Source organism: Raphanus sativus, chromosome 2 (genome assembly GCF_000801105.2).
Source record: "Raphanus sativus cultivar WK10039 chromosome 2, ASM80110v3, whole genome shotgun sequence".
Lineage (NCBI taxonomy): Eukaryota > Viridiplantae > Streptophyta > Magnoliopsida > Brassicales > Brassicaceae > Raphanus > Raphanus sativus.
The window spans coordinates 6,741,007-6,754,964 of NC_079512.1; the positions used below are offsets into that span (position 1 = coordinate 6,741,007).

Genomic DNA, 13,958 nt, shown 5'->3' on the forward strand with positions numbered 1-13,958 from the left:
TAATAAAGAATTGTGGATCAAAGACTCGGAATCTCCAAAATTTAGCTTAAGAAAATAGAATAATTCTTAAAGATTCATGTGAAAGTTCTATAACTGGACAAGACATTGGAAATGCTGTTAGTAGGCCTGCGATTTTTGTCCGAACCGAATGGGCCGAACCGGACCGAACCGGTTTTTTCGGTTTTTGGTTCGGTTTGGTTTTCAATTCGGTTCAATTCGGTGTGGGTTTGAAAATTAATTCGGTTATCGGTTCGGTTCGGTTCGGTTTTCGATTTTTTTTTAAAAAAATTAAAAATTGTAAAAACCAAAAATAACCGATAATAACCGAAAAATAACCGAAAAACCGAACCGAAAATAACCGAATAACCCAAAAATAACCGAACTATCCGAAATAACCGACTTTAACCGAAAATATCCAAATATTTTGGAAAAAATATACCAAAATTAACCGAAATTTTTTAAAATCGGTTATTTTCGGAAATAAATTTGAAAACCGAACAAAACCGATAACCGACCGAACCGAAATTTCATTCGGTTTATTTCGGAATTTTTTTAGAACTTCGGTTAACCGAAAACCGACGGTTCGGTTCGGTTCGGTTCCGGAAAACCGAAGTCGCAGGCCTAGCTGTTAGGGAGGATAAAAATGAGAGATATTTTGTTTTTTTTTCCTTATCTTCAAGCCAAAGTCGTTTTACTTTAATACATTGTTAGATTTTGATCCGCCCTTAAAAAGAACAGATATATCTTTAGTTGGAAAATTATTTTACATAATAAAAATCATGACTTTTGATAAATTATATATTTTAACATTTTATGAAATTTATCTTAAATTTACCAATATGACTTAGTTTTGTTATTTTCAATATGACTAAATTTTAGAAAACTCTAAATAATTCTAACCCGTAATATGATTTTATTTATTTAAACTGAAGTTAAACTTATTTTACACTGATTTTTTTAATTTAAATAAAATATTTTATATTTTTAACACTCTTATATTGAAAAATTCATTTTTGCGTTTCAAAATATTTTCTATAATTTTACTAAATTTAGTTTATGTGATTTAGTTTTTATTTTAAATGAAACTATTTTTTAAGAAGTTGATATAATTGAAACCCGTATTATGATTTTGTTGATTTAATCAATTTTTATTTTAACTTGATTTTATTTTGAGTTTTCATTTAATAAATGCTTTCAAATGATTAATAATGTGAAAGATTTTTTGGAAAGATATGGTGCAAACATTTAAGAAACAAAATTTTCAAAAAGGTTAAAAACTGAATTATATTAAATATTTTTTAATGTAATTGCAAAATAATGACATTTAGTTGGTTGCAAATAATGCTGGGAAAAAAATACAAATAATTTTTGTAATTATTTAAAAATTTCAGACGCAGATTCATAAACAGTCATCTGCTCTAATAGTATATATATATAGGATTCTTAATTTTTTTAAAAAAAGATTCTTTAGTTTTAAAAAATAAGATTCTTTAATTTAGAAAAAAATATTCTTGAATCAAACAGAGACAATAACTTGTACAGTTAGTCGACGTCACTCTCAAATCTTGTTTGTAAGTTTCATTATAATATGAAAATTATAAAAATATAAAAATATGCGTGAGTGTTTAAAAAAGATGCGGACATAGAATCTGACGTGATTATGTAAACGGCCAAAAATAAAGAAGCATGGAAACTTGAAACTTGAACATAATGTTAATCTGCAAGTTTATCCGAAAACTGAAATAGACCAAAGTAGTCCGGAATATTTTTCTTCCCTCAAACAGCTAATTTATAACTCCATCCATTTCATGTATATTTAGAATTTTTACACTTAATAAAAAAATCACGTAAACAATAAATACAATATTTTCCTGTGTTTATCTATTTTCTATGATTTTTATCCAATTAAAAATTAGTAAACATAATTAATATTTTTAAAGTTTACAATTTTACATATATTAAAAATGAGAATTCGGCCAAAAAAAACTTCAACTTTGCACGAATTGCCAAAACAAACATGAACTTTTGGGATGGCCAAAAAAACACTAAACTTTCATTGACTTGCCAATTAATTAAGAATGTTTTCGTTGACTTGCCAATTTAGCACGCCGTCAGTTAATTTAACAAACGTCGTTTATTATTGGAGCTAAAGTGAAACGACGTCGTTTCATCGTTTTATATGATTTGAAAAATAAAACAAATAACCCCTGGATTCGAACTCAGATTGGGTAGAACATATGACAAGGTGTTTTACCAATGGGCTAGTGGCACTTTCAATGTACTTACTAACATATTTAATGTTATTTGGTGTTGAATATAATTTTTTTTCTAAGAACTTAAAAATATCTTTAAAATTAAAAAAGAAATATTTTTATAAAATTAATTTTGAAATTAAAATGAAAAATAAAAAAAAATCTTAAAAAAAATCTTAAAAAAAAATCAATATCTAGCTTAAAAAATCGAAATTTATTTTTTTTATAAAATAAATTTTTTTTTTAAATTTCGATTTTTTTTTTTTTTTTTAAGAAATTTTTTTTTTCATTTTAATTTCAAAATTAATTTTATAAAAATATTTCTTTTTTCAATTTTGGAATTTTAAAGATATTTTTAAGTTTTTAGAGAATTTTTTTATATTCAATGAGTACCAAATAACATTAAATATGTTAGTAAGTACATTGAAAGTGCCACTAGCCATGTGGTAAAACATCTTGTCATATTTCCTTCGCAACCTGAGTTCGAATCCAGGGAGCTACTTGTTTTTATTTTTCAAATCATATAAAACGACGTCGTTTCATCTCATTTAAAAATGATGTCGTTTTACTTTAATGCCAACAATAAACGACGTTTGTTGAATTAACTGACGGTGTGCTAAATTAGCAAGTCAATGAAAATATTGTTAATAAATTGGAAAGTTAATGTAAGTTTAGTGTTTTTTTGACCAACCCAAAAGTTCATGTTTGTTTCGGCAATTCGTGCAAAGTTGAAGTTTTGTTTGGCCGAATTCTCTATTAAAAATATAAAATATGAATTTTAGAAATAATTATTTTTCTAAAACATATATCATTCTTAGACGGAGAGAGCATTTAATTTTGAGGTTGGTCTGAAAACCCACACCAAAATAAAATATTAATGTAAATACAATTTTTTTTTTGTAACTGAAATGTAAATACAATTTTCTATAAAAGCTTTTTGGTATTTTAGTTAATGAATGTGCCAAAGGTTTTCAAAACGGAGAAGATAAATTATTAAATCTAGCCTCCAGTTTTGACAGCTACGCAATTGCATGGAAAAGCTTGACCATATTTTTGGATCCTGAATCATTGTGATTAGCTCTTTGAAGTCGTGTCAAAAACTTTACATGTCGACATTTGTAACATGCAATCGATTCCTAAGATATCGTTTCAGTTTCTGATGTAGAATTGATATCCTTTTTCTTTGATTTCTGCCACAACTTTTACGCTGGAATTCTTCTATGTCCATTCACAATCATTAAAGAGTAGATTATGTATCCGTGAGTCGTCGAATATGCAGACCTCTAAGATTGCATTTTGGGTGGTAGTTTTTCTGACTTCTGGTATATCATCTCCCCTGTTCTGTTTGTGTCAACCCATGCATAACATTCTGACTCTGGATGGCATTATTTGATTAAAGTTGCACGGGATTGTATAATCACAACTACTAGTTCGCAGCGTAAAACTTTAGAAAGTATCATAATACTGCATAAATATAAAAGGCTATTAGTTCAAACTGATAATCCGATCAAACCCAGCTTCAATTCCATTTGGTGGTTTACTTTGAATTAACAAAATTGTTAAAATTTATCTTCACATTTGATATAGTTGAGGTTTTTTCATAGTTTGTGGAGTTTTACATTGTTAGACAAGGTCTAAAGCGTGAATGGGTTTATTACTGGTTATATACATTGTTGTCCATTGAGTTTCCAAATCTTTCTAAAGTATACCTAAATTAATTGGGAACCAGCAAATTCCCAAGCTAAATAGTTATTCCCTCTCGCAAATATATTTTCCTAAGCCCTTCTTCAAAACGAAAAGATATACATATATATATATATATATATATATTCTTTTTTTAGAATTATATTAAAATAATGATAGATTCTATATATTTAATTAAATTTCGATCCGCACGTCTATACAGATAATTTTTTGTTTTATAAATATATAACTTTGATATTTACGCAAAAGTGTTAAATATATGATTTACATTTTAGTGCTATAAATTGTGTAACTTTATAATCATATTAGTTAAGTTTCTTATTCGATGTTATAAATATATAATATTTTTTATATATTTTAGTTTGTTATCAATTGTTATTATATATTAATATACTTTCTAGTTTGGTACAATAAATTCATAATACTAAGAATAATCAAATATAGAATCTTCTTCCATTTTTTTTTTGTAATTTCTACTGTTTATATACAATATATTCTAAAATATTATTTAGTTTTACTATACAAAAAATATCTTTTACAATAACTTATATTTCCACGTTATGTTTAAAAATAAAACGTATTATCTATTATTTTCTTATATTATGAAATTTTTTAAGTACACACATTGTTTAGTATGAGTAATTTAGCTCTATTATTTAAGTATATTTTAAACATAGAGAATCTATTATATTGTTTTAGTATATTTTATCAATATACTATACTTTGGATGGCTGACAAAAAAAACTATATTTTGGATGTTAAGATAAATTTTTGTTTTTTGAATTTTTGTTATTAACTTAAATTTTCAAAATACTATAACACTTTGATTTTGATAACATATATTTTTTTCTCGGGCTGAATTTCAGAAAAAAAACTTTAACATCTATGGTTTTATTTTTGTAAATTTGGAATATTATCATTTAAGTTTGAAATATTTATTTTCAAAATTGTATTTTTTATCAAGAAAATTTTATTATTTATTTAAATGAAAGTAATTTTTTAAAACATAGTTAATTTACCAATTTAATATAATTTTCATATTTAATTCATATATTATTCTATTTTAATATAATAGAAACTATAACAATAAAAATGATAAAATATCATAGAATTTCAGTTTTTTTGTATGATAAAATTTTATCTAATATTAATTAATATATTAATTTATAATATTAATATATTACTAATTATGAAATTAATCAATGCACTAATTAAAAAAAAAAATATATATATATATATATATATATATATATATGTTTAAATTTTTTTAAAGTTCTGGTAAGAGTTGTTTAAAAAATTCTCAACAGATTTTGTTAAACTAAAGGTAAAATTTAAATTTCTAGTGAAAATTTATTTATTATTAATGTCCTCATAATTTTTAAGATTTTTAAAAAGTTTATATATTTAATAGATTAATGTAAATAATCAAATATATGTAATTGATGAAATGAACCTAATATGACTTTTAATGGTAGATTGTTTTTTTTTTGTTATCAACATTACAGACTCAATTAAAACCCTACTAACCACTCTAGTGGCTCTGAATCCATGTGAACGATGAACGACGGTTGAATCCGAGTACCAGGCTATCCACTGTTGTGTTCTGAGTTATTGGTACATGGCGAAAATCCGAATAAGTAAAGCTCTCTCACAGACGCTTGATGTCTTCTAGATAAGATGCAAATGCAGTTCATTACGATGGTTCGGAAACCAGGTTCACCAATTGAGAATAATTTTTTGCAAAAGTTACAAGAAACTGCTTTAAATTCCTCATATATTCCAATATCCAGATGAGGGCTTCAAATTCTGTGTGGAGGGGTGACAAACAAGGTCTCATATTCCTCTTTCCTATTAATCCATCGAAACCTTCTAAAGTGTTATACCATCCTTGTACTGAAATATTTTCCTTTTTCGTTCAAGATCCATCTGTAAAACACCATCGCTCTCGTCTCTGTGGATTTGATTATGTTGATAAATGTCTATTCCTAGCAGTATCCTGAGCCATTTTATCATGTCCTCATACCATAGTGTAGATTCAGTTTCTGCTAAGGCAATGGTATCTCTTGGATCAATGTCTATATTACTAAACACTTTGTTATTCATCCCTTCCATATGTACCATATAATTCATGGAGAATGATGGTTATCTCCTCGTTGCAGAACTCTCCAAAATAAGTAATCCATATTAGTGTAAATCGACTTTGTTGGGAAAATATCTAGATTTGCTGGGATCTTTAGAAGTGCTCAAGTTTGTACTGCTGGTGGGCTTTTGAAGAAGACATGGTTTATTGATTCCTCCTCGGCTCCATATCTTTCACAATGTGTGTCTCCTTATAAGCCTCTAGTTTTTTATATTTTCCTTAACCGAAATACATCCTGCGATTAATTGCCATAAAAAAATATTTGATTTTTGGTGGACAGCATACTTTTTATACATAAGCTTGCAATGGTGTGATGTGTGGACCATAAAGAATGGGGGGTGGGGGGATAGCTCTATCCGGATACACTTGCTCGACTTCATAACCTGGTTTGAACATATAGTTTCCATTCTTGGTAAAATGCCATCCACTTGATCAAGCATCTGGGTCTGATTCAGAGGATGCTTTCGATTAACTGGGTATCTTCAGGGCTAACAATGGATCCTATTACTTGGGTGTTCCAAGTTCTCGCATTGACAATGATGAGGGAGTCCACTTTGAGAAGCTGGGGTGATGATTGGTTGATTATTGTTTGCTGGTTTCGGACGAGTAGTTGGAAGGCAAGGATAATTCTATACGGACATAAAAGTCTCTGATTCCACCTTTTTGATTAGTCTTTTGCTAATAAGAGATCTAGCTAACACAATATTATACAAAAGTTTTACTTCTCTGAGCATCTCCAAAAGATACTCTATAACTTCAAATATAGAGTTTTTTGCTCTAAAAAAAACTTCAAAACTTCAAATATGAAGTTTCATCTTTTTATTTGCATTTTGGTCCTACAATTACACATTCTATTTATGATTCTTAAATATTTTTTCATTTTTCATTTTATTCTTTTAAAAAAATTGTCTCATAAATCTCAGATTAATTTCTATAAATTTAAGTTTTACACATAAAATTAAATAAAAATTTTAAAATAAGCTTTATATTATTTTAAAGGTAAAATTAAACAACAAGAATATTACAAAACAAACTTAATAAAAACCTTTTAAAAAGATACATAAGACATAATTATTATAGAAATTTAAATATTCCAACAACACTAATAATCAACAATTTTACCTCGTAATCTACAAATTAAAAATAAAGAGTCATTTTTTACTTCGAAATGCACTAATTGATCATATATGGGAGTATTACGAAAATAATTTTGTGTAACAATGTAGTATTTTGCTTGTAGTTTAATATTTAATTATGTATTTCTATTTCTAGTTTTATATTTTAATGTAGGTTTTTATCAATTAATATTTTGTAATATTTTTATATTTATTAGTTATTTACTTTTGAAGAATAACACTTTAAAATTTCAAATATAGAATTTGAGAAACTTCAAAATAGAGAATTTTTGTAGATGCTCTCAAAATTTCAAATTTGAAGTTTTAAATTTTCTTTTTGGAAAGCAAAAACTTTATATTTAAAATTATAGAGGACGTTTCGGAGATGCTACGAGGACTGCCATTTATGCACGATTCGTTTTCAATTTTTTTGGGATGACTATTTGTTTGCCTCCAAATTGGTTTAGAACCAAGAAAGAGTGAGAAAGCATATGGAACAAAACAACAGCCAAAATATGTATGCTTCGTATTTATGGATATAAAATACAAAGACATATTATACAATATGATAAAAGTAAAATTTGTAACTTCACGTGTTAATCAATGTTAGAAAACCATGGGACGAAGTAATATCATCTGTCTTTTTCCCGCTCAGTTGATGCGACTTTCAAAAGCAGCCTCGTAATTAGATTTCGGCCCCTATTTATATCTTTTGGCTCCGCTAGTTTCCTCTTCAGTCTCTCATAAACTAAAAAACTCAATTTCCTTGAATCATCATGGAGATAAACAACAACGGTACTCATGATGAAGAACTATATTTACTGTCTGAGATAATCTCTTCGTTGTCTTCAGAACATCATAATGAACTAAACCCCTTGCAAGAGATATTCGGTGCGCAGTCGAGTTCTTCAGCGCTTTCCTTTTCCAAGCCTAAGGATGTTACCAATAACAGTGATCAGAGAGACAAAAAAGATAATTGCAACAAGAATAATCATGCTACTAAACGACAACGTTCCATGGAATATCGTGTGCTGATGGAGAAGGTTAGAAAGATCTACATTCTAAGTTAAAACTTACAACAATCTTTATATTTATTTTATTTTCTTGGTTTCTAAATTATGCAGAAAAGACGACGACTTATAAGAGATAAATTAGATATATTACAGGAGCTGACGCCTAATTGCGCAAAGGTTACAGTTACTTCATACAAATAGTTTAATTGAATACAAATATTGAGTTTCTAGTGCTTCTTTATAGTGTGTGTTTATTTACAGTCAGACCTTGCAACGAAGCTTGAAAGCATCGTAGAATACATTAAAAGCTTAAAACATCAGATAGATGTAAGCTACTTTTTCTCATCTACAATTCACACACACATTCACGAATTAAAGAAGTCTTATGTGGTCCAGATGATGTCTAAAGCATACACAGAAGAGCCTGCGGGTTACATGGCACCATTTTATGGAGCTCAAGCACCATGTATGTCTCCATACACCAGTCCTTGGTGCTATTATGCGCCAGGAATCCCAAAGATGCCTCACCAAAATATTCCCTTTAACCCGCAATTTCACCAGGTATAGCTCCTGCTATTCGATAATCACAACCCTATCTTTCTTTTTTTTTTGGTAAAAATCACAACCTTATCTTATTCAACAGTTTCCGATTTATGCCATAAATTTGCTAACAGGTATATGAAACGGCGCCGCCTAATCAAACTCAAATTTAGTATGATCTTTACTGCGTCTTATCTAAGAACCCGCTGGCTTTTGAACCGTTTCTTGTTCATGTAAATACTGTCGTTGTAAACTTATATATAAAAAAGTAGTCTTGAAATGGATAAAATTTCTTTTAGATATGAAGTTTAATTGATGCACAGAACTGTAACAACACTTACTTCCTCTGTTTTGCTGGACAAGTCCCATTGCCGTATGCAAAATTAATAAACACCTCCAACTTTTTTTTTCTTTTTTATTAACAACAAATTTGATACATATTAAAACAAGAAAGCAAGTATGATTTGTATTCAGATTCCTTGAAATTATTAATACATATTAGAGCAAGAACCTAAATTTGATTTGTATTCAAATTCCTCTAATCTGAACAAAACTGCCTCTTTAAAACAGACCCGTTTTAATTATCATAACCTACCAGTTTGTATTACTGCCGCCTTTGTGTCACCACTAGGCCGGATAATACACGATAAACTGCACCTTGTTGACAAAAAAAAAAATCTGCCAGCCGTTTTACCCTCCACAACCACCGCCACAGCCGGCGGCACATGCAGAGCCATGCACGTCGTCAGTTTGAGATTTAGAAGCTCCGTCGCTACAAGTGAAAGTCACGGCGGCTATGATGGAGAGAGCCAAAAGTGCTGCCCAAATGTAGAGTAAGATAGTAAAGCCTTCGCCGTTATCCGCCGCCACAGCCGCAAGTCCTTCTCTTACCATTGTACAAGTTTTTCTGCATCGCTCTGACGATTGCGACTGGTTGATAAAGAAAGAGAGAAAGGAGAGAGAGAGTAATTGGCATCTTTCAAATGTGTGGTTTTAGTTTATTTTGAGTCAGAAGTCACCAAAGATGCGAAGACTCTTTCTTTACTTTGGCCTTTGGTTTAACTCCAGGGTCAAACTAGTTTACCAATTATTCAAAAAAAAAAAAAAAACTAGTTTACCAATATGTATGTGGAGCCATTCGTCATATCTCACTACTGAATACTTGACTTCTTATTGTTACCAAACACAATAGTTTAAGAGTGATTACCTTTAAGAAAAAAATAGTTTTGAGTAAATTTAAGAAATAATGGCCGATGAAATTAAAAGTAACACCATAATTGACATAATTGTAAAGAATACGGCTACTTTAGTGTATCGATGGCCAAACATACCTTTAGAGACCACTCTTAAAGAACTCAACAAATTGATTTGAAATGAAAAAATCTGTGACGTAAAATAGCTCTACTCATGCAAAGAAATTTAGAGAGAGAGATATATAACTAAGGCTTCCAATGGTAATAGCAGACTGAGTGATGCAAGATAAGCGGTACAATTGCGATGCGGTTTTAATAGTTATGAAAACTTATATATAATATATGTATAGATTTTTGTTATTGTTAATTGCGGTGCGGTACGAAAAGAATTGTATCATTCGAAGCCTAAGTACAAACCAATTTTTCTCTTTTTTATTTTCATCTATTTTATGTTTCACAATAGCTTAACTCGAAAAATAAGTTCAGCTAACAGTTATATTAATCAAAATCGACGATAACAAAAGAACGAAAACATGAGTTACTTTGTTACTGTTTCAGTTTCTTTTTAGATTTTCAGAAAATCTAGTTTGTTTGATTCACCAGTTTTATCTGATTCACGAGTCTTTGATGGTTTTATAACATCTATAATCTCATTTTATAATTTACTATAAAATGGAATGAAATTGGAATAATGAACAAACAAAAAATGATTATTCTATTGATGGTTCAATACAATCATGGTTTTAAATTAAACCCGAACCGAAAAACTTACCGGTTCGTGCTTACCCGGTAGGACCTAGCTATCGGTCTAGTCAAGTTTTCAAACACTATAAAGATGAGGTATGCTTCGAGACAAAGCAAATAGATATGCTTCGAGGAGTGCCTTTGTCATTATTCTGAAAAATCAGGCTCTGATTAAGATCGTCTTTCCTAGAAGAATCCAAAGAAGCGTTGGCGTTTTCTTACGGAAAATCAGAGATTTTTTTCTTGAAAAAATCAGAGATATTTTAAACTATATAACATCAATTTATTTACCAGATATATAAATCAAATTGTGCTTGGTCATATATCATAATTACGGTAAGATGATCTTTCTCTGGAGTTGAGTTTTGAACATTACTAACAGAATAAGATACTGAAAATAACTGCACAAAACTGGGAGAATAAATAGACCAAGTGACAAACTGCAAAAAGATCACGATTACGCCTAACTATCATCCACTTATCTACTTCTTAAATAGCTATCTACATATTTTTTACTAGAGAAAATTTTATAATTTTTAGTGGAATAGATTTGCACACTACAAATCTATTTCCCATATAAATAATGATAGAAACCATATTTGAAAAGTGGAATAATAACAACTCAAAAGCTCCAAACAGATAATCTAATATATGTTGAGAATCTTTCTGACAGAGTTAATTTCAAGTTTCTTATACAAACATAAATGTATATTACAAATAAAAACAGAAGCTCCAATATACTCTTAAGTGGGATCATTGGAGCTAAAACCCGTGGAACGACCAGTCCACAACGAAAGTAACAAATGTTTTTTCATATAACATTTCTTAAGAAAATCCAATAAAATAAGAATCTAAGAAGTCTGAAAATATGTAAGAATTTAGATCCAAATTATAGTATCCTTGTTTCTATTTAACTTAAATAGTAGCTTTAAGGCGTGCGCGCACAAACACATATGAATAATCATTATAAAGATCATCATAATTCTACGTATTTTAAATTACATATGAAATATTTTTCTTATCATTTCGACAAACTTTTTCACCTTAAAAAGTATAATTTAATATGCACATTGAATCATGTCTTCCTGTTGGAGTATTCAGTATTCATGATTACTTGAACGAAGACTTATTATCAGTTTTAATATGAAATATGTACAAATTCAGAAGATTGATATAAATTTACATATGCCTCCTAGTTTTAGCATTAGCTTTAGGGATCTTGTTAATGACTTTAGAGTTGAAGTCTTTAAATAGCTTCTTCATGTCCCTCCCGCTTTTACTTGCTGCATAATTCAGCTCTTCTTCGTATAGCTCATACAGCATCGGTATCGTCTCCAGAGCCACGAATACTACACCAAAAAGTCACACAATGTAATTAAAGACACATTCTATAACAATCATCATGTTATTTTATTGCATGATATGATATATGTTATTATGCTAGGTGTAATGCACAGATGGATGTATCATTGTCCATTGAACATTGACTCCTAATTAGTTTTATAGCAAACTCTTGTTAGATATAATCATAAAGACTCACCGATGTATAGAAGAGTTAGAGAGCTGAAATAGTTTCCGACCACTGATAATATCCATAGTGAAACAACGGCCTGAAACACAATGTGTCGCAGGTTTCAATCCAAACAATATAGATGTGATTAATATTTCTTAAATTAAGGTACCAAAACCAGGAGTCTGAAGTCTTTTCCACTAGAAATTTCATACAATTTGATGATGAACCAATTGATCTTGTTGAACAAGAATCTCCAAGTTGATTCCGAAATCTTTAGATCGTTAATACTTGGTGGTTTCCTGAAAGAAATGGAGTGTTCTTTCAGTACTTGGTTTTATAAAGAAGAATCAACTGTTAATGTTCTTTTTACCGCTGAATTAGTTGTGAAGAGCCAATGTAAGACCAAATGAGGAATATAAAAATGGAGACCAATAGGATCTGGCAGATGAAAGTGATGAAAGGATATTCGACCACTTCAAACAAGAACCATATCAATGTGAATATCGCCAAGATTGTTCCCGACTCTTTCTTGTTCTTCCAGAACATTACATCAGCAACTACAACATTTCAAGAGTAAATCTCGTTCAGATAGGAAGACTAAAAACAAAAAAAGTAATATAAACAATAAGAATAAAAATATAATGTCACAGTGTCCTCCTCCTAGATTGTGGTACAGAGATCTTCGTTTCCTGGATGACGAAGCTCCATGTTCATCCATTTCGGGCCGTAAATCGCTATGATTGTTTAGGTTTCTGGTTTTATAACTAACTGTAGCCTTTTTACTAGCTATTAGCTAAGATCTAAAATTCAGGGTTTATATATATATAGTTCTCCACTCCGAAAATAAGCAAGGATTTGTTCTTAGATTCATAAAGAAGAAAGTGATTTGAGAAAAGGGAAAGGTATGGCTTTAGCATGTTGCAAAACTCATCCTTATATATTATTGCATGTGTAAACCATTTTTAATATCTTGTGAAGAATCGTTAGTTACTTGTACTGATCGAAAATGTATTCCAAAAAGTTATCAAACATTTGAGCTCTTTGTTAAACTCTTTCTCATGCAAGTATATTCCATATATTCCAAGTTGAGGTTAGGAATGTTGTCACTGGGCCTTGTAGTGGGCTATTAAATTAGGTCCGTACATTTATGATAAATGACCCCTGATTGTTAGCACCCATGTTGGAAAGCTAAGAGCATCGCAGGTATGTGATCGAATAATTTAACCAAATTTTAATATCCCTTTTTTATTAATATAGAAACAATTTTAGAGACTAAACTTTAATTTATAAATTATTTACATGCATGTCATACTTAGGTGGCGACTCACAATCATCCTAAACCTAAATATTAAATTGTCTTTTTTTCACTAGATTAATTACACAAAATACCACTAACATTCAACCAACTAAATTTCATTAATACAGAGACAAATGCACAAAAAATAGACATGGTAATTCGTATATAGGTAAAACAAGTTACGTTAAGTTCATCACTAACGATGACAAATACAAAAGACAGAAAAGAAAAACTTAATTTCTTTCATAGGTAATTTCAATGACAAAGATAACGAGATGAAACTTTTAGATGATCATGTCTTTGATTTTTGTTTTATTCTCTTTCATATTTCTTTTAACTTCATACAAAAATTAAAATATGTAATTCATGGTCTATTTTCCAGCATAGAAATAACCAATGGAAAATTAAAACATCCAGAAAATTCGTTGTCCTTATTTTGACTAAGTT

At 29.3% G+C, this 13,958-nt stretch overlaps 3 protein-coding genes across 4 annotated transcripts; 1 reads left to right on the forward strand and 2 right to left on the reverse strand.

Annotated features, from left to right (window-relative positions):
• Positions 1–7,967: 7,967 nt before the first annotated feature.
• LOC108840496 (transcription factor bHLH109) lies at positions 7,968–9,054 on the forward strand. 2 transcript variants are annotated; one of them, XM_018613322.2, is made up of 5 exons: positions 7,968–8,254; positions 8,336–8,401; positions 8,486–8,551; positions 8,621–8,785; positions 8,899–9,051. In XM_018613322.2, exons 1-5 carry the CDS (start codon positions 7,988–7,990, stop codon positions 8,935–8,937), a joined length of 603 nt encoding a protein of 200 aa, XP_018468824.2. In that variant the 5' UTR covers positions 7,968–7,987; the 3' UTR covers positions 8,938–9,051. The 2 variants fall into 2 exon arrangements, with proteins under 2 accessions (XP_018468824.2, XP_056847991.1); XM_056992011.1 differs by having other exon boundaries at positions 8,486–8,785; positions 8,899–9,054.
• Positions 9,055–9,211: 157 nt separating this feature from the next.
• Positions 9,212–9,800, reverse strand: LOC108840497 (uncharacterized). Its single transcript, XM_018613323.2, has one exon. The coding sequence runs from the start codon at positions 9,656–9,658 to the stop codon at positions 9,455–9,457; it is 204 nt and encodes a 67-aa protein (XP_018468825.1). The 5' UTR covers positions 9,659–9,800; the 3' UTR covers positions 9,212–9,454.
• Positions 9,801–11,811: 2,011 nt separating this feature from the next.
• LOC108840371 (reticulon-like protein B14) lies at positions 11,812–13,116 on the reverse strand. Its single transcript, XM_018613204.2, has 5 exons — positions 12,863–13,116; positions 12,585–12,771; positions 12,384–12,513; positions 12,242–12,311; positions 11,812–12,050 (listed from the first exon to the last, which is right to left on the reverse strand). The coding sequence occupies exons 1-5, from the start codon at positions 12,930–12,932 to the stop codon at positions 11,881–11,883; spliced, it is 627 nt and encodes a 208-aa protein (XP_018468706.1). The 5' UTR covers positions 12,933–13,116; the 3' UTR covers positions 11,812–11,880.
• Between the last annotated feature and the right edge of the window lie 842 nt (positions 13,117–13,958).

Coding starts and splice junctions, on each gene's coding strand:
- LOC108840496 (XM_056992011.1), top strand. CDS start 7,988: ATGGAGATAAACAACAACGGTACTCATGATGAAGAACTATATTTACTG. Junction 8,255..8,335: donor ATCGTGTGCTGATGGAGAAG/GTTAGAAAGATC, acceptor TAAATTATGCAG/AAAAGACGACGACTTATAAG. Junction 8,786..8,898: donor TTAACCCGCAATTTCACCAG/GTATAGCTCCTG, acceptor ATTTGCTAACAG/GTATATGAAACGGCGCCGCC.
- LOC108840371 (XM_018613204.2), bottom strand. CDS start 12,932: ATGGATGAACATGGAGCTTCGTCATCCAGGAAACGAAGATCTCTGTAC. Junction 12,772..12,862: donor CAATCTAGGAGGAGGACACT/GTGACATTATAT, acceptor GAAATGTTGTAG/TTGCTGATGTAATGTTCTGG. Junction 12,312..12,383: donor ACTTCAGACTCCTGGTTTTG/GTACCTTAATTT, acceptor ATTGTGTTTCAG/GCCGTTGTTTCACTATGGAT.
- LOC108840497 (XM_018613323.2), bottom strand. CDS start 9,658: ATGGTAAGAGAAGGACTTGCGGCTGTGGCGGCGGATAACGGCGAAGGC.